The sequence below is a fragment of the Aplidium turbinatum genome, chromosome 15, assembly GCF_918807975.1.
Source record: "Aplidium turbinatum chromosome 15, kaAplTurb1.1, whole genome shotgun sequence".
Classification (NCBI taxonomy): domain Eukaryota; kingdom Metazoa; phylum Chordata; class Ascidiacea; order Aplousobranchia; family Polyclinidae; genus Aplidium; species Aplidium turbinatum.
The window spans coordinates 10,614,874-10,636,034 of NC_137486.1; the positions used below are offsets into that span (position 1 = coordinate 10,614,874).

The following is a 21,161-nucleotide window of genomic DNA, read 5'->3' on the forward strand; positions in this document are numbered from 1 at the left end:
TATCCTAAATATAAGTCCAATATAGTAGCGGTAAGTAGATTGAAAATATGTTAAAGTAGGTATATAAATGTCGGTTTCTGTAATAACAAAGGGTTAATTTATCCAATATGTTATCATCGTTATGTTATCTAATAATGTCTAACATCTAATGTAGAAGCGACTTCTCCTAATGAGTCAGATGCTGAACTCTGAATGATTTCCTATTGAAACATTTTATGGCCAATAAGTCAGTTCCGGTAGATTTCCGGTGTTGCAAATTGATTTAAATCACAGCTGCAGTGTTCTTCATTAGTAAATCAGTATCACTACATTTTTCTTACATTGTTTTAACGTCTACAGATTTGCTGCATGGGTTAATTGATAAAATTTGCATCGCGGAAAACATAACGTGAACACTGAACAAAAAGTAGCATGAATCGGAAATAATTGTGGATTTAAATTTCGCTGTGTCACTTGTTTCTTGCTGCGGTTTAAACGGTACACCCACAAAGTGAGATTAATGAAGAAAGTTGTTAAAGCTACTCTGCGTACAGAAATCTACGGAAGCTTTCTTCTCCATAAATTGTTTCATCTTTTTTGACATATGCTTGTACAGTGTACAACAAACGAAACTACGCAATGAATTTAGCAAAACTTCAATACGCTTTGAAAACACGTTTAAACCTTCAAAGGAAAGAGAGTGAACAAGCAGCGCAACACAATACCAGAATGAAAAATTAAAAAGAATTTTTATTGTTAATGGAAAACACTTTTCTTTAGACGCCTAAATACACAAACACCTTCAAAGGAGAACGATCATAATCGCGTCTATTCAAAAGTACATGCTGACTAAACCTCACCTTGAGCTGGCGTTCTGACGCGAACCAAGAGTACAAACCAATTGATTGAACAGAGCAGCCTTAATGCTGATTCAAGAGCACACTTCGGCATATGCATGCACAAGTTGAAAATGAATCAACTCCAAATAGACCATATCGCCCAGAGACAGCTGACAGACTGCGGCGTCATACCGGCAACTCAACAGGAGCGTTGTTGCGTTGCAATAACGTCAGGCGACATCAAAAGTATTAAAAAAATAGTGTGCAGTCGTACATTGATAGCTAAATCTTTCATGACGTTTCATGAACAGGGATACTGCATGGGCTATTTGGGATAAAGCAATAACTATTGAGCAGTGTATGGTTCCCATTTGGAAAACAGTTTGAGGGGCATATGAACACGCCAATCTGACAAAAACTCAAAAAAGATCAGATAATTCCAATGACAAGTAGTAGACACAAAATTCCTGTACTCTTAGTGTTATTCCCCAGTGACAAACTGCAACCAATACAAATCATCAATATTTTCAAAAAGCAAAAGTTACGATCGAATTAGTGATTATTAGCGTCACACAAAATTTGCTAAATTTACCTCATGAAAGCCTTCTACTTTTTATCAACTATTTTTCAAAAAAATGTAAACTAAAGAATGAATAAATTATTTAGCTTCAGCATCAAGGTGTCTAATTGAAAAATCTTATTCAAACCAATGAAACAAAAACAAATTGACACAGTTATGACATTATAGACAAAATTTCTAAGCATAGGTAAACAACCTCAACATGCAGTGACTGTAGTGTGGGGTGGTTTTGGAATGATTCTCAATACAAAAATACGTATAGTTTCCAATTCAAAATGGTTAAGCGTTGGCAGATTTCAACCGTTGGTACAGATCTCAGGAACAAATATACCATTCCATCTCAGCATTCAATGTTCATTTTTAACAGCAACTAAGACAGAAAACAAGCACAACAACAAAATAACATACTCAACAAATAATGGGCAAACAAAATACACAGTTACACACACTAGGCTAATGAAAATATTAAACATATTACAATATGCAGCATAATTTCACTGTGCAACTGATTACAAGTATGAAGTGATTTAAATGTTGATACACCACGAAGTGATTCAAACGCATTAGGACACAGTGTCATGCTGTAAAAGCTATTATTAGAATAAAGTCACTTACTTCAATTATATACTTGACAGTCAATCACTTACTTTTGTTACATAACAGCAAAAGCACTTTTCGCACTTCATCCAAAGTAAAATTGTATTTGATATCATTAAAAAAATCACATTTATAACCGAGCGACCAGCTCTTTTGTAAAAGAGCCAAAAGTTTGACTTTATTTTATTCTACAACATGTTCAAAAGCTTCCTGAGCAACCACCACTTTTTTTGCATACAACTGAAACAGTTTAGGCTGCATCGACTTAACTAAACCCAAATTTTTATGTACTAGGCCTATAGTATATATCCAACAAAGTGGGGCCAGCGCCCAGCGGTCTACCTTAGTCTATTAAGCAATTTGATTTGGTTGCAAACGTCTCTAAAAACACCCATTGTAACACCAACTGCAAACTGCATCATTTCCTACGCTACTATATAATATAACCTATTTATTCAAAAACCAAACCTCAGGACAGGTTGAATGTAACTCATTATAGGAAAGTCACATTGTACGTTAACACAATTTGACATAAAAAAAAAACAGGTGAAAGGAAGTTGTGTACACTCATATTAAACACAGCCTACATGTGAATTACATGCAACAAATAAGCAATAAAAATACAGCTTTGAGTATGTTATTAATTTTAGTGGGGTTCAGTACATTGCAATTAGATGCTTGAGTTATGTGACCTTGCTAGTTACAAAGATATGCTTTACTAGTACTACTGGTCCTTGAACAAATGAACACTGATCCTATTCATTATTTTGATGTGTTTTAACTTTTACCCATTCATTGGCAAGCTGATATATTGCTTATAACAGCAAGCACTTATTCTTTTCATCCTGGGTAAGGTAATGATGAAAAATAAAATGATGTGGTGACATGGCATCAAACAAACATGCAGTCTGCTCATGGAAATAAATCACTATCAAGCTCTACTGGCTATACTGAAATCATTGGCTTTTGCCTGGGTATGGCTTTCTTTTATGTCTGATTTTCTTTCTTCATCATACTACAACAACTACACATCTGCAGTCTGCACTGATATTAATCCAGTTAAAACTTTACCTCAAGCATTGATATTTACATATACTACAGTATATATAACAGGGTACATTCAACTTCCTGTTGTTTGATTATTTTTACATTTGTGTTTTGTTACTTTGCTCATATACTTCACCACCCAGGCAACTCATCACTTATATGTGACTGTTGCAAGTGTATGCTTCATTCTTTGTCATCAAAATACAAATAAATAAAACGAGACAATGAGAACACCACAATTAGAGGATTTGTAAAGAAAAACACATAGGCCTACAAATGAAACAACAACTGTGACGACTAAAAGTCAAACAACATCAACAACTGGTAGTAATAACCATGGGGCCCTGTTGCAGTGCATGACAGCAAGCGTTGTTTCTGCCCAAAAAAAAGTACCTGTACTCATATTATCCTTTGTAGTCATTTCAACAAGGTTGAATTAAATTTACAAATGTATGTTACAAAAATTTCAGTGTATGGATCTGTCACACTTTGATCACCTTTTGTAGAGATAAATGCAATCAATCGATAGCTTTGTTTTTCGGAAACAAAACCAAGCATGCTTTAAACATGAAAAATATATACAAATCTGTAGCATATTCTCAAGGCATGTACTGCACACCTTAATCAAATGAATAAAAATTTTCATTAGACATTATAAACAATTATTTGATTCATGTCTGCAGTGCATGCCTAGAGAATACACTTGTCATCGTGCATACTACATTACTACAAAGATAAGCAAGTTCTCATACAAGCAGAAAAGCAATAAGACAACCATATGATTTGCTACTTAATCGCCCTCCTGTGATATTGATGAATTTATTGTCTAAAATAAAGGAGAAAATACGAGAAATTGAACAACACAGTAAAAATACTGATAATAATCTCAGAGCTGGGTACAAGTCTCCATCCTGGTAAAAAATACCATGACATCATAGACAGAAATCGACTTAGACACATGGGTTGAAGTGTGTGAACAGTAAAGCAAAGGTAAAGTAGTTTCACCCTATATGTTTAGTCGATTCCTGTCTATGATGTCAATGTCATGGTATTTTACCAGGGCGGAGACTTGTATACCAGCTCCACAATCTTATTAAAAATATGTAACTGAATAGCAAAATTAAACCTATAGGTCTTGTAGCATGATTTGTAGTAACCATCAAGTTTCTTTTTCTTATTAAAAAATACTGATTCTGACCACATTGAAGCATGATAGAAGCTTTCTTTGTGTGATGTTGTCTTGCATAACTGCGATTTACCATCTATAACATCCATTTTACATGCCAATAGGCCTACTATCTTCTCTAAACAATCAATGTGACACATTCTAACTGCTCTGGGTATTTAAAAATCAGTTTATGATGAGCAGTACGGTAACTTACCAGGAGTATGCAAATTCGTAAAAACATAACCTTACCTCACAATTAATACCGTAGGCTTGTTCTTTCTAAAACAAGACAAGATCAAGTCTTTACAGTCGTTGTCTCACAGGTGTAATAAACTGCCAGAGCAATGACCTTCGCAAACTTAGATGCCAATTTTCACTGGCTTACCGCGCCCACACTTTACGACGGTTGAACACGCGAGCGATTCGTAACACTGTCCACCGCGCAGTGGCGAAAATATTTTTTTAAAAGATTAGTGAAGACAGCCAAAAATTGACGTGTGGACTTGCGTTAGTATGTTTTTATTTCCAAAACTGCCTTTCCTCTCCTGACTGGCGTCGCTAAGAAAAAAAGCATTTTTGGGACTTCATAGCCTCTATTGTGTCATAGAGTGTCATAGTAAATTTGTTTGTAAATAACAAAAAATTGATGCAAAATAGGCAAACGCTGTGGGAATCACTGCTCTGTTGCACCAGAAAAACCTTCTTTTCTAACTTAAATTGGTCTTTTCAGGATTTGTTCATTTCCAGTTGCCTACTTGTTCCAAGAAATGAAAAAGTTTTTAAAGGACTGTCGATGTTCAAACGCCGTATTAAAAGATGCCTCACAAACCTTTATAGATCGTGCAAGGCCCAGTGCGTTTTTCAGTAGTCAAATTATTTTTATCTGCCTCGTTCATCTTGAATAATGTAGGCTACACAATTTCATTTAAAAAGATTTTTTCCTTTAATTCCGTACTAAAGTCGATTTTTTCTCTCATGTAATATTTCTTAAAACTTGGCCCAAACAGTAGGCTAGTTTTAATGGATAGGCTGCAAAAATACATTAGGCTACATTTACCAATTTCATGACGAGCCACCACTGAGCCCAACTATTCTTTCTCTTCTTGTCATTTATCAGGTCACCCACAAAAGGTAGGCCTAGTTTGCCACTTAGTGGTGTACGCAAGCAGGGCCGGTGAGAGGATATTTTGGATCGAGTAGCCTACCAATAAAATCCTTGATTGCGACCAAAACCAAGACATTTATAAAACGCATTCAAACAGCATCCAAACAATACGCTGTGTTTCTTCATGTTTTCGGGCCCTTTAAAGAGGTTCCGGGCCCTGGTCCAAAAGTAGCTCCTGTCAACGCTACTGTAGGCTACCCAAGTGGAGAGGTCGTCGTCGTTCGTACGAAGCAGAAAGTTTGTGGTCAACTCAGCCGAAAGGAAGGACTTGGAGCCAACTTTTCGTCGGATCGTCGAGACCTGTTATTCCATTGGGATTGTTGTTTTCGACGCATTCAGTTTGAGCCTCCACTTGTCCAGATAGTCAGCCACCAGTTTCAGGTCAGTTTCAAGTTTTCTTTCCACCTCATGCCAGTTCCTGTGAGCATATAGAAGAGCTAGATCATCCGCATAGCCATACTGTAGCGATGTAGTGCATGGGAGGTCACTTATATAGATATTAAATAGGAGTGGCGATAGTGTTGACCCTTGGGGGACGCCATTTTTCAGGCGGCGTGGTCTGCTGGGTTTTCCCTCGTTGGTGTGCAGTATGAAGGTACGGTTCGAGATGGTCTCTACCAGAAACTTAACCATGTGTCGGTCAGGAATGAGTTGTAATAGTTTCATAGTAAGACCACGGTGCCACACAGTGTCATAGGCTGCTGTAAGATCCACTAGGACAACACCCACCTTCTCACGGGCTTCAAAACCACTTTCGATGTCATCAGTAAGCTTGACAACCTGGTCAGTTGTGCATCGGCCGCGTCGGAATCCAGCTTGTTCTTCTGGCAGTTTTGGGTCAACGATTGGCTCGAGTCTGCTCAGTAAGAGACGCTCAAGTAACTTGTATGGCACACAGAGCAGGGAAATGGGCCTGTAACTTTTAGGGTTATCAGCTGGCTTGTTGGGCTTTCTAATGGCTATGATGTTAGCTTTCCTCCAGATCTTTGGGAGGAGCAACTTCTGCGTCGAAAACAGGAGCAAACTGGGGAGCAACAGGAGGAGGAACAAACAGGAGTTGTTTCTCTGGGCAAGAAACTTAACGGTAATTGCCTCTACCCAGTGATCGATTTCGAGTAATGGGTAGTACCAAATTTAAGTCATAAGTATAGTAGACAACCGGAAACAGACATTGCCGTCGGCTGCAGCGTGGGTCAGGTGTATGTCGGAAGGCGTACACCGATGCATAGCGCTCAAGTCCGCTTTCCCGCAATGCAGGATAAAGATAAACAAACAAACAAACAGGAGGAGCAAACTGAATGCGTCGAAAACAACAATCTCTGCTTTCCATCTAAATAATCGGGAATCTCAGCGTCAACTGTCTGTCTCGCTAAAAGGAAATCCTTTACCATACACAGCAAACCCAACTTACCTTGGAGTAAAACTTGACCGGCAGTTGACCTACAGACCCCACATCGAGTCACTCCGTGCCAAGGTTACCTCGCGAAATAACCTCTTGAGAAGCCTAGCAGGAACAGGATGGGGAGCCCGAGCATCAACCTTGCGTACAAGTGCACTAGCCTTGGTCTACAGCTCAGCCGAATATGCCTCAGCTGTGTGGAACCGCAGCAGACACACAAAAAAGATGGATGTATGCATTAACGACACCTTGCGCATCATCACTGGCTGTCTCCGCCCCACACCTACTGCTTATCTGCCAACTTTGGCTGGCATTGCTCCTGCTCATGTCCGTAGGGAAGAAGCCTCTCACAAACTGGCTCTACATGCGAGACTCGATCCTCAACACCTTCTCCACAGTCACTCCCAAACAAATGGACCAGTCAGACCTCAACGCCTATCATCAAGGCGCCCATTCCATCGATATGCTACACAACTTGTGGATAAGAACTTCAGCTGCATGGAAACATGGGCCCAAGAATGGAACGAGCTGCCACATATCCCTCCCCAGTTTTCAGTTATGCCAGCACTCTCCATCCCTCCTGGAGCAGACCTCTCAAGAAAGGCATGGGTCACATTGAACAGGATCAGATGTGACGTTGGCTGTACTGGAGCTAATCTGTTTAGGTGGGGGTTGCATAATTCGCCGATATGTGTCTGCGGAGCGGTAGAACAAACAATGCAACACATACTCCACGAATGTTCCATCTTACGGCCCCCAAGTGGAATCACTGGTATTCGACAACTGGACCCAACTACCGTATCTTGGCTGCACGAGGAGGCATTGCCAATCTAAGCTACTACAAGTCAAACGAGAGAAGAAGAAGAAGAAGATTCCATTGGGAAGGGAATAGATTGATTGTAATCGTTATCCTCGGACTGGGAAAGCTTCTTGCAGAACTTAATTCTGGCAGTTTCGCATACTTGTAGGCAGGCGCAAATCTAAGAGTTTTTTTCGGGGGGGGTCAGAAAATTTGAAAATCAATTAAAAAGAAAGAAAAAGCTAAACAGATATGAACAATGATACTACGACATATAGCCTACGATATGCTAGAAAATAGACATTAAAACAACCATTTTCATCAATTGTGATCCCGAGGGACTAATAGCAGCTGTTTAGAAGCATATCAAACCATTTGATGCGAAAACATACAATTTTTCACAAAATTTCGGGGGGGGCCCGGGCCCCCCCCATAAATCCGCGCCTGCTTGTAGGCTTTGAATCACTGATGCAAGCCCGGTCACCGAGATTGACAGAGTGAAGTTTCCGATTGTTGAAGTCTTGTTGCCGGGGAACTATTCCATCCATTAGATGCCGCTGAATGGAGAGCAGTCCTCAACGTGCGTTGCTCAAGCGCACACCCCGAGAGTCGAATCAGCGCCGCTTGATCTTGAAGCTTCTTCGTTTCAGAAGTCACGCGCTAACCAATTGAGCTATCGGGGCGGACTGGTAGGAAACCCTAAAATGTTGTGGTTAGCTGTTTGCTCCGTCGCACTGCACTGACACGCAGCAGTTCCTAATGCCCCAGCGTGTCAAACAAGCATTGAAACAGCCAACTCCCGTTCTTAATCGGTTCAGTGTCACCCACTCCCATCTCTGAAGATCAGAACCAAGTGGGAGTAAGGAAAGATATCAAATGGAGCGAAACGGGATTTTATTTTTGATGCAGTGCTCAATTCCTCGAACCAGGCATCTGGCATGCTGAAATCAGCAAGCTGGAGTTTTGCAGAACTGTATGCTTTACAAAGGGCGCCGTGATTGTAGGCGATGTATGATTGGGATATTGAGAGTGGATGCACGATCGTGTGGTAGGCTATGTGGTTCGGATCAGCACAGGCTACCCAAGAAGTTATCTGTGACAAAAAAGTTGAAAAATGGATTACCTGGCATTCATATCCCGAATATTTTGCTTGCTTTTTAGATTACTGTATGCTTTTGTTGGTTATAAGCTTAGTGGGCTAGGGCAGTTTGAAGCAAACACTTCATCATCATCATAATCCATCGTCGGTTTGTTCCCCACTAGTGGGGGTGGCCGTCACCAAGTAGAAATTGATTGGTGAAAAATCCTCTACATCAGTTGTTCAAAACCTTTTTCCTGGGATGCCTTTTTCCTGGCAGCACATTAAAATCACCAACTGGTTTTAGCAGCCTCTTCTGAAATGGTTAAAATGTAGTTATCAGGTAGGCTACCATAGGCCTATAATCTTGAACACGCAGGTAAAAATCTCGGCAAAAAGCCCTCCTTCAAAGGACGAGGTGTATATTGTCGGTCGGTATAAATAGAATGCACGAAAGCACAAATTTCTCTCAAAAAAAAGTTTTCATTTTCGGTGGATAAAATTATTTGTTGTGCTTTCATTTCGACTTTAAACTCTCATTTCATGCCGTTGCAACGTCTTATAATGTAAAACTAGCAAGTTCAGCAGACTGGACAATGCTTTTCATCGAGATTACTTCCACAATTCAGCACTGCTGAAACAATTAGTAAAATTTAGCAAGCAGAAATCAAAGACCAAGTGAATTTCGCCATCATTGCATTGGCTGAACACATGGGCGCACGAACAAGTTTTCACTTGCGCACGATATTGATGTCTAATGAGCATTTTTTTACTAATTTTAAAAGTAAACAGGTCTAACTAAAAACGCGTTGACTCAAACCTGTCACAACCAGGTCGTCACAGTTAACAAAGCAGTATCCAGGTTCCTCACATTCGATCAGATTACTACTTTTTTCCAATCAAAGTTATGTCTGAAATGCTGTGACTTTCCCTTTAGGCTAACGTCCACAAGTCTCCAGTTTGCCAAAAATTTCATCATGACTAATTCTTCTACTACTGTACAGCAAGAACATCGATTATCAGACAACACATGATGATAAATATGAACGATTAAAGATTTAATTCGGCAATTATAAACAATGTGAATTTCTGAACAAAATCATCAAACCAAAGACGTTTGGAAACAACCGGAATCTTCCATGTGTTTAACAGACCATGGTCTGCCAATGCATGCTATCGTTACAAGTGTTTGCAAAATTTACTGACGTCGGCAAATCGTCAAAAAATAGTTTAGCACAGCTAAAAGATTCAAGTTGCCATATTTGTGATGTGTGTAAATAGGGTAAAGTCAAGCTAACAGTGGCCAATTTTAGCATTGATCGTGCCAGGGCAAATGGAACAATGCTGCCCCCTAACGGTTGAACATATATCTGTTGCAACCAGTTAGCAGTCGCTCGTTTTTAATTAGTTAGCTCGATGCAATCGTGTTTGGCATTTGCTATGAACGAGATACAAGATCCGGCGCTTGTATTTCCATAGGCGTCCGATTTTGTTGACGCCACTTCGTTCTGACAACGAGTTAGAAGTGACAACATTGCAATTTTTAAATAAGAAAAAAAATCAAGTGCTTTTTACACATGAAACCGCTTATAATACAGTCCGACCTAGTTAATCCAACTTCGTTAAATCTTTGCAAGGAAGCAGGGGTAAGTAAACGAGGTCTGACTGTACAGAATTACCACGTATTTGTTCATCTATGGCAAAAGAATGGGTGTGTTTCGAGACAGCACAATCTTTGTTTTTATCACATGAACACAGCTGAAAAATTAAAGGAAGTTTCGGTTATTTTGGTTTGATTTTTTTCAATTAAAAAATGATTCTTTAATTGAATTATTGTGGAAAAGCATGTGGCTTGCAATGACGATGTTCTTCCATGCGTTTTACACAGTTCAGTTTTACACATCACACAAAAGAAAAAATATATAACATTTTAACAAACCAGAACAACATCTGGTTCTACACATGAGCACTGAAAGATCATAAAACATAAACAATATAAAATCTGATTCTCGTGGCGTAATCGTCTTCGAGCTACAAGATTCTTTTGAGAGCTTGGCACAGGCTCACTACGCCCTCGTCATCCCATGCTACCTTTGCATGCGTCACAGTTCGTGATAAAGCCTACATCATCAGTAATGACATAGCAAGCCTAGGTTAGTTGTTCGTGCTCTTGATGTCGACGGCCAGACCGTGGCTTCGTAATGTCTGGTGAAGAATTAAGTTCTCTTGCTTCTTTTCTTCGAGCTGCAAAGCAGACACAACAACAGTGAAAAAACAACACAAATGCAATGTAAAATTTTTACCTCAGCTTCCTGGGATTTTACAATAGTTGCTTAATTTTTGAGTACGATGGTAAGAGATATGCTATAAACCCAGTGCTTTAATTTCCGCTTCAGACATCTCATAAGTGCTGGAGTAGTAGAAGCAACTTAGTACATAAAAATTAAATTTAAAGCGAAAAATTGGTAAAAGAAATTTTTGTTGCGTTAAAAAGTATGTTCATTATTTACGTATGCATGATGGCATAGCTAACCTGCAACCTCAAAACCTCCATATCCAGCTGCAACCGTTCAAATTCCTTCATGTGCTCGGCGTATTGTTGGTTGTTAGTTTGAAGTTCCAGGATATACTCGCAAGTCTTTGCCAAGATGCCACCTTTGCTCTGAAAGTGTGACTGTGAATGAATATAGCGCCAAAGTAGAACACAGCTACCGCTCCAGAAAGATGCTTTCTCAACTCAATAAAGAAAACAATTTTGTAAAATAAAAAACTGTGCAAGCATGTTTACCAAGTTTTAAAAAGTTAAACATTTTCACATGTGGTGAAACACAATCCTTTGCAACGGCATAATTGGGAGTCGTGGTAAATTAGCAGCATCTACGCACGTAGGACAAAACAAACACAAAATCGCTTTAGTTTGTAAGATTCAGATAAACGAACGTTTTCCGACATTTAATTGAACGCATGGTGGCGCCATTGTTGCATGAAATAGAACGCACCTGGCCTTGCTTGCTCTGGTCTCCCGCGCAGTCGGGAACCAACTTGGATAACTTGACAATCCAGTTGTTTATTTTATCGCGCCTCCTCCTTTCAACTGCAAGAAGACAAGAGATAACGCATTGACATGCCAACTGTGTCATGCCATGACTGGCACGATTTGCTGACGTTGGATCAACGCCAACCAACGTAAAGCACCATCTCGCCGCAATAGCACGTGACTGCTTATTGTCCGCCAAACTAACGGTACATGGGACGAGGCTGATACACTAATATGTCAGCATTGTATTGGCACAAGGAAATGAAAAACTCCAAGCACCTTCAGATAACGATGATTTCCATCGATTTCACATACATTAAACGTTAACTAATTGATTATAATTATTAGTCATTACATGTTGCAATGTGATCCAAGAAGAACTGCAAACTGTAGAAAAAGCTTGTGAAGCATGAGCACAATAGAACCAACCTTCGTTATGCTGAACTCTTCTCGTAGTATCTCGCACCACAACTGTGTTACGGCCATTGTCCACTTTTCTAAGAAAAATAATGGATTTTATTTTTAATACTAACTTCACAAACCAGTTATAACTAGGTGTTTTTTGCTTCATAAAAACGTCGTTGGAGCAAACTAAAAACTATACAATGAAAATATTGATTTCACTTCTTGTCAGCATAAAGCTTGGTGAGTGGTGACACATCAAGCTAGGGTTCCAAGACTACAATACAAGTACACGTCTACACGACTTAAGGAATAATATCAAGCGTAGTCATCTCTCAATTTACATGATTCTTGGGTGACTAAAGCTTAGTAAATCCATGGGATTGCCGACGGCAACGATCAAGGGATCTTACATTGCTGTACAACACTTTGCACGTCACGCAATCACCAACTTACTGGATGCCAAACTGGCTCCTGGGCGCAATCTGGTGTTTGGATGACTGTGCACTCTGCAGCATATCTTGCGGCGACATCATCACATAGAATTGACCTGAGAGGGGAATTGTCTTAACATTTCATAACAACGTGTTAATTAAACCAAAGACATGTGAGCATAGAGATGACAAGCTAATTTATTTAACCCTGAAATAAACAGATATCATCTTCGTCGTGTGAGCCTCTGGCGCCGAGGGTAATCTTTTAACCACCCTACATTTTCCCTGACAACACTAGAATCTTTGGAATCACCATCGTAGACACACAGACCTTCCACTCCGTCAAGTGGCTTGAAGATGGTATAATCGTTGATGATGTGGTCTGCGGGGCAGGTCTGTTTTTCAGCACAAATGAAGATGGCTTTCTGTGGAAAAGCATACGGCTGTGCTCATGGCAAGCTTATAGGACGATTCCCTTTCATTTAGCTATGATGCGACGACCAAATGAACCACAAGCCAACTTTCCACCAACCTTGGGGTACACCTTGTTGTTCTTGATCGGCCTGAGCAGTAAGATCTTGCCCAGTTGTGGATGATCCACTGACAGACGGGAAGTAAGCGAACTTGGTGGACTGGCCCTCTGACACCGTGTTGGCAGTGGAGCTTTCCCCGCCGTCGTTAAAAGGACTAGTTACAATCGCAACCTGCAAAGCGAAACATGGGGAGTCAAGTTGAGTCTTTGATTTTTCAAGAGAGCTTAAAACGTTGTCAGTTTTCCGTGAGTGAATGCTATAGTTTTTTACTAACATTTTTTACTACAATTATTACGTAATGCGGCATGACACTTAATTCAAATGCAACAAACCAACGTACGTGTTTGGGTAAGATGGTCAGATGTGCAATGTAACACGCTCAGTGGAAGAACCACACGGCTTACCTGCGGCGTGCCGTTTCCGCTGGTTCCTTGCGTTAAAATGTTTGGAAGTCCGTTCGCGCTGACAATGCTTAAAGTCGCTTGCTGGTTATCATCTGAACCTCCAACTTGTACAACTCTGTAAGTGACCTGGAAAACAAAAGTGGCTGCAATTCATCAAGTCATATAAATACAACTGCATAACAGGGAAGAATGGCAAAAGAGCTGCAAAAACTGGCGGACCCCACTAGCGGGGACAAACGCCAGGTCCCATTTACTAAAGAAGGGACAAATGAATGATGGTGATGCACAATGCATTCTAAGAGTATAGAAACTGCCGTTCTGCAGACGTACCTGGCCGTTGTCATTGGAAGGAAATGGATAAGCTTCTAATGGTGCTTGTTGGCCTTCCCCTGTCAAATGAAACAAGTGACAGGTTAGAGTTTGAGAGCACATCAGTATCTTTACCTACAAGCTTTCTTTGATAAATAATAATTAACACTCGTATTAATTTATAGCAGAGTGGCAATAGATAATAATATACAGATATAGAAAATTATGCAATGAATGCCTTAACAATGATTTTAACTTCAGCCGGTGATTCTGATGACTCCAACAGAGCAAATAGCAAAGCGACCTTGCTGCTAGAGAAGTTGATTCGGTCTTTCGGTCACGAAGTTTTGTCGGCAAAATTAGCAAGATTAGTTAAAGATTAAAGAATCATTTACGATTTGTTAAATTTGAACTGTCAGATGAAAGCTCACCAGCTCAGTGGCCTAGTGATTATCGTCTAGGACTCTAGTGCTGGTAGGTCTGGGTGCGATCCCAGGGACGGGTCATACAAGACTTTAAAAACAGTATCGATAATGTTCTTTTTCGCATTACACGTGGAGGTGCAGTAATGTTGCGACATTGATTGTAAATATGATGTAAAAAGTAAAAAACAGCACTGTTGCTAAACGGAATGGCCCGTTTCGGTGAATCCGATTCAGTGAGCCCGATCCCTTAACGGGGGATTTTTTCAATTTTTTTTTTAAATTATCGGGACCGTAACCTAATTATCATTGCCGTTTTAGGGTTAGGGGTTAGAGGTTAGGAACTCACCGAATCAGACTCACCGAATCGGACTCACCGAATCGGACTCACCGAATAGTAGCAGACCCGTTGCTAAAGACTTTGCTTTTTTGTTTAATAATAAATCATAGTGCTAGATGAAAATTCAATGTTACATATTGTTCTAATGTCAGTGAACACATCGGCACAGTAGCTTTCCACCTTCTTCCATCACAATAAAATGGCACTATGACGTCAACGGAGAAGAGAATTGATAGTCCCAAGTTGCATAAGATTGCAGTTGATATTTTTGATGATAACCATGAGACAGGGAAGTGCACCACCATGCAACAACACAATGAAAGGCACCAGCAAACCAACATTTCATCATTAACCAGCTAACATCATTTCCAAAGATCGCAGTAAGAAAAATCACAAACGAAACTGATATATATATTTATATATATATAATCAATTTAGAATTTATCAAGTCTTCCAAAGTGCAACACTTCTGGGTTAAAAAAGTAAGTGGAACAGCACCGTATATCAATGAAAATAAAACTAGCAAGCATATATACTTTACAAGCCACAACCACACACAAAAAGAAATTTAAACTAACAAAATATAAGCAGTTGACTTTGTTGTACCCATAAGTTTATAACGTGTAAAAAACATTGGATTATATATATGGCATGTATTTATTAAACACGCAAAACCATCTTTTAATAGCCAAATTTGATCATCAAATCATCAATTACCGGTACCTTGTGTTAATTCATTTGACGTCTCATCTTCCAAACCATCTCGATGCTTGTCACTGCAATATCAATTCATATAGTTTGTGATAAAAGAAATGTTAAAAGCTACATAGTACATATATACACATTTCTGTAACATATGATGTGAGCAACTCTCACATGCATTGGCAATCGCTTGATATACACTCTCTCTGTGCCATTAACATACCTTTCTTGCTCTGCTAAAATTAACGTTCCAGCAATGTGCACAATAGGGTGTTGCAAATTTTACAACCTATGTTGAAAATATGATTTTCTGACCGGAAATAGCGTGAAACAACACCAAAAAAAATTTTTCGAAAAATTTTAAGGGTTAGGTGCCCCACGCTCAGTCGCTCACCCCGAAAATTTTGCATTTTGCCGCAAATGAACATATTTTTAAACGCATGCAATTTCTACATTTTACATCATAACCACACCATGTTGGGTATCATTTTGATCAGAATTTTATGGAGAACAATCACTAAACTATCAAAAGTTAATTTTCTGCAAGAATGTAAACATTGAAAATTTGGCCTGGCATAATATTTTGACAAAAATCCATTCGAAAAAGGTGGAAAAATTGGAAAATTAGACACAATATGTTTTGAAACATACGGTATATATACACAATACTACGATAGTCTTATCAGTTAAATGCCAAACAGTGTCAAAAGTCATTGGGCTTGTCAATCATCCTTGAAAATCACCATCTCATCCGAAATTTTGAAGCTATCCAACTCTTGTATCATGGGCCAATCTAAATGATGTTTGCTGGTAGCCTACACCTTCTCTTTTTCTTTGAAGTGTCAACTGCACAAGTCTAAAAACATTTTATAGTGGCCCAAAGCATTTTTTCAATAGCTATTAAAAGACCACTGCGTTTCACACTACTGGACAAAACAATTAATTATTATACAACTTAGTTTTAATCTGGTGATATCCCGTTGCCGAGGGTAGCCGATTCACCTCCATCAAAGGCTATGACTGGGGGTCCACGTCTTTTAGGCGCTGACAGTTAGGCGCTGGTCTAATAGGCGCGCACACTGTGGCGTCTGGATATTTAGGTGCGGAGCACTGTGGCGACCGGTTATTTAAGTGCTATTCCTAGTGAAGTCTGTAGATTGTATCAGCTTGGCAGGGAGGGGCGTAGGGCAATGCTTTTCACACAAAATATTATATTGAACAGGAAAATATATTGTTTTGTTAATGCGTGTGCGTTGTTGGTCATGGCTTCAGTGAGTGAAGCTGCTTACACCGGCAATGCTTTTTCCCAAAAAACATTATAGTATAATTTAAGGCAAAAAGGTTACGTAATTTAGCCTACAGTCTTTTCATCGAGAAATTCCAAAGTAAGGGGTTGCCTAGTCAGTTTTGACTGCCAATTCCAATAAGTAAAAGAAAAAAAATCTACTGCGTCCCCATCTTTAAGAAGTCCTCATCTGATAACTGCACTGCCAAAATATTTTTTTTTTAATTAGCCAAAAAAGGACAGGCAAAGACTATGGATCTGCCATCATTTACATTTTTTTGCTTGAAATAAGCTACCTTTTAACCTTGGACGTAGAGATACTTCCTTGGTCATCATGGCAAAAATCCCAAGGCGTGTGTATCGTCCGTGGTCGCAAAAGAGTTAACTAAAAATGAACTCAATAATGTTCGGAAGCTTGAATAATTTATTGATAAAGCTTTCACCAACACAAACTTGGACTAACAACAAACAAAACAATAATAAATCAATAAAACAACAATATATTTTTCTGTTCAATATAACATTTTGTGTGAAAAGCATTGCCGGTTTAAGCAGCTTCACACACGGCAGCCATGATATAATTTTCTGCCAAGCTGATACAATCTACAGACTTTACTAGGAATAGCACTTAAATGACCGCACGCCACATTGCTCCGCACCTAAATATCCAGACGCCACAGTGTGCGCGCCTATTAGACCAGCACCTAACAGTCAGCGCCTAAAAGACTTGCTCCCATGACTGGTATCATGAATGGTATGGTAGCCATGGCAACTGCAAATGTGCTAAACTCATATAGAAAAACCAGGTGTTTACAACAGTGCTTCTTAACCTCTCAACACTGTCGGACCAGCTAAAATATGAAAAACTTTGTGCAAATCATTAACTAGTCAAAGGCACAATTATTTTAAAAGATGTGGGCTGGAAAATTAAAAAGAAAACTGATACAAAACTAATATTCAGTAAGGTCTACGCAAATATTTTAGTGTGTGCTGGAAATAAGTTTACTTTAAAATTGCTCTTTTAGTTTTAAAATAAAGTATTTGCCTAAACCCTTAATGATCTTTGCCTAAAGTGGTTTTGTCGCAAGTGTGAAACAATAATGGCCAAAACTCTCAAGAACATTAGTTAATACATAATTGTTTGGTCCCACACACAAATATGAACACCTGAACAAACAAGATGAACTCCTTGAATTCAGAGCTGATATAATTGCTCTGGTGGAAGCAAAACATGGGGCTACTTAAGCATTTTACATAGTCACTACATACACACAGTCTATAGTCTGATGGGAAACACAGTAGTGGGCCGCAGACCAAGCTGATTCTGTGTATTTGGCCTAGCGGGTCTGCTACTATTCGGCTAGTTCCCTATTCGGCTACAGTCCAATTCGGCTAATCTGATTAGGCCCTATTTTAAATCATAAAATATGACTTCATCTTTGCTTTAAAATACAAAGATTGAACCCGAGTAACTTTGTAAATGCAGTTCAAACAGCTGCTGTAGACATTGAAATTTGATAATTTGTCAATATAGAAGGTAATGAGAGTTCTCACGCTTGAGTCTCATGAAGCATTGGAAGCAATATTTTTATTACTTTCTGTAGCCTAGTATTAGCGCTTGCTGTTTGATGTTAATTTGCATTGTGATATCATCTTGACACATTATTTTGCAACACACAATTTAACACAATAGTTTGCATTGTGTACTAATCGATTTCTCTGCCATGATAAAGTAACAAGTAACGCCGAAACCCAGGTTTATTCTAAACTGCCACTTACGTTTTAACTTCATCTTTTATGTCAAACACTATTTGGCAACTGTCTACAACTGCAACTGTCTTAATTAATTCAACTGTCTTAATTTCAACTCTTTTCAATCCAAGCTGAACGCCACGCATTTGTTGATCCAAACTAATCATTATAACTATTCAATAGTACTAACTTACTTTGGTCACAAGCACGTTTTAAAGTTCGTGTTTTGTCGCTTCTACCTTAAAAACAACTGAACGGACATGACAAATTCAAGCACGTTTTAGCGTTCGTATTTTGTCGCTTCTACCTTTGCTATGTTGACGTGTCTTGTTTTTGATATGATGGTCAGAAATAAAAACAACTGAACTGACATGACGAATTTTAATTTAATAGTTCAAACAGTTTATTTTTATTCCTTTCTGCACGTTCAGCGACGTTAAAACGATGTGAAAACAGTTAGGCTACGGTACCAGATAATTCCCTTTCAAAAACTCGCCGAATAGTAGCAGACCCTTGTTTTCCGCAGGTGCCTCCTATCTTCTAAATGACTTCATTTTGCATAATTGATTTGTGTTTTTTCTCAGGCAATTACGTGTCATGTGATTTTGCCTATCCTCTGCCATGCTATTTCATTTTGACGTGTTTGTTTTTTTCGATTTTGTGAACTGGATGCAATATGCATTATGCATATCAGTTTTGTAAATTGTAATTTCAATTTTTGAAGATTATCAGTCAGTTGGTTAGCCCACTTAAAAAGAGCTAGGTTTGGTTTTTGAATCTTTATCTTTGGACTGACAAAGCCTTGATAGGTTTTTCCTGGTAGTTTCGCATTCTTGTACATCACTGTGTATGGCTGAAAACGTTTAAAATTTTTAGTTTATTTCCATGTTATTATAGACTATTATGTTAAATGTCGTTTGGTTGTTAGGTTTTACTTATACAATTAATCTTTTAACAGCAAATAGCTGTAAGAAAATCAAATCCTTTTTTTTTTGGAAGTTGCTGTTCGTTTTTAATTTAGCATCCCATACAATTTTATGAGATTGGTTTTGACAAATATAATCACTATTATAGGCCTCGAAATTTGTTTTTGCTGTCAGCGGACAAACGTGTCTGGTCTGAGCAGCTATCTCGGCAGACAAATTAAGTCTTACGGCAGACACACCAGTTTTAGCGTCAATCGTCCTGCATTGCTTAATCATTTTATCTTAATAATTCTTCACCATTTGAGAACTATAGGCTACAGTAGATACGGTTTAGAAGGCTTAAAATTTCAGCGAAGTCACTTTGAAAGGCTTTCATCAGACAAATGACGTGCGCTTGAAGAGTCAAAGCGCCGTGTAGCTGCTTAATACACCACATAATTGATTAGCTACCACCGAAAGAGGTCATGTGTCTTCTTGCATCACAATGCTCTGGGCACGAGTCGGAAAACTTCTACACTAACGCTACTATTTTCTGCTGTGCAAAGTTTCACTAGGTATATTTTTGCGTGTCATGCGAGCTGGGTTTTTTTTTTCTCTGAGACTTTTCGGTCATTTGTCCGAAATGACTTGAAAAAATTCAGTCAATTTTAATTGTTTTAGCCATTTTTAGTCAATTCGGTCAAAATGACCGAAAAAATATATAGTCAATTGACTATATAGTTTTTCGGACATTTTGACCGAATTGACTATATTTTTTTCGAACATTTTGCTAAAAAATTGGTCAATGACCGATAAATGACCCAAAAAAAAAACAGCATGCAAGCGAAAGTGAATTTTCCCTGGGCCTTTTCTTTCTTACTGAAATACCAAAACTTAACAAATTTTGCTATAATAGCCTACCGTACTCGTGGTAATCTAATTTTGTAACCAACCTTACCGTACCTTATCAATATTGCTCAGAGATCAAAGCCAGACATTGTGACATAAGACTTAAACTAAGTTGCGCGTGATTACAGTAGTGTAGAAGTAGCCTACCGGTACTACCACCGATTCTTAGTGAAGAATTCACCTTTGTTACGCTGGTTATCAATTGTTGAAGCAACGCAACAACCGAAAGTTTTCTTGCTTGAATGGAAGCTAAGGGATACAGTATTCACATTTTCTAGATGCGCGCTAGAATGCGCAGGAAATTACATTCTCGCAACAATTATTGTTTGTGCTATGCAATGACGATTTGTATCGCTACCGGTAGTTCCTGTGTTATTTCTCGGCGGACAAATATGACCGATGTAGATGGTAGCCTACTTCTCGTGGACATCACATGCTGAGACGGCGGACATGTCCGTCGTGAGTTTCGAGGCCTGCCATTATCCTCAGAATGTCACATTTCTTAGCAAAAGTAGTCAAAAAGTCAATTGCTAACATTATTTCCAGTTAAAGTGGAAATCAGCCTATTTATGGTTGTACCAGTTCAGCAACTTTCACAAATTACAAATTTTGGGTTTAACAAAACCTCCACTAGCAATACATGCAAAAAAACCAAAAGGTTGCAATGATGCATATGCAAAGCCAGAAGTAGGCTATTGTCATTTGCAGGAAAAGTTTCATCAGGTTGAAACTCAATTTGTACTTCACTATGAATCCCTTACAAAGCAAGTACAAATTCAATGTAAGCAGGCAGTAAACATAAAAAACGACAAAACATAATATTCATACCTGTTTTCTAAAGTGTGATCTAACGAAATATCCATTTACAGGTCAAGGCATTTAAATTTCACGCAACTAAATCACGGGGTTAAGTCACGGGTACAAACAAAATCATGTGATTTGCAGCACATTTGATATTCAGGCCTAAAAAAAATATTCATATTCATCCGCCATATAAAACACACATATATTTTTGTCAAATAGAAAATAACGGTAATTAAGTATGATTTTGTCAATCTGTATTTTAAGGTTCATCA

At 38.7% G+C, this 21,161-nt stretch overlaps 1 protein-coding gene across 1 annotated transcript; it reads right to left on the minus strand.

The window, feature by feature from the left end:
* Window positions 1–9,688: 9,688 nt before the first annotated feature.
* On the minus strand, window positions 9,689–21,003 carry LOC145784407 (upstream stimulatory factor-like). The gene is made up of 10 exons (XM_082596218.1): window positions 20,914–21,003; window positions 15,256–15,308; window positions 13,792–13,850; window positions 13,462–13,587; window positions 13,057–13,228; window positions 12,547–12,640; window positions 12,118–12,185; window positions 11,651–11,745; window positions 11,185–11,313; window positions 9,689–10,895 (listed from the first exon to the last, which is right to left on the minus strand). Exons 1-10 carry the CDS (start codon window positions 20,946–20,948, stop codon window positions 10,806–10,808), a joined length of 921 nt encoding a protein of 306 aa, XP_082452344.1. The 5' UTR covers window positions 20,949–21,003; the 3' UTR covers window positions 9,689–10,805.
* Window positions 21,004–21,161: the final 158 nt, after the last annotated feature.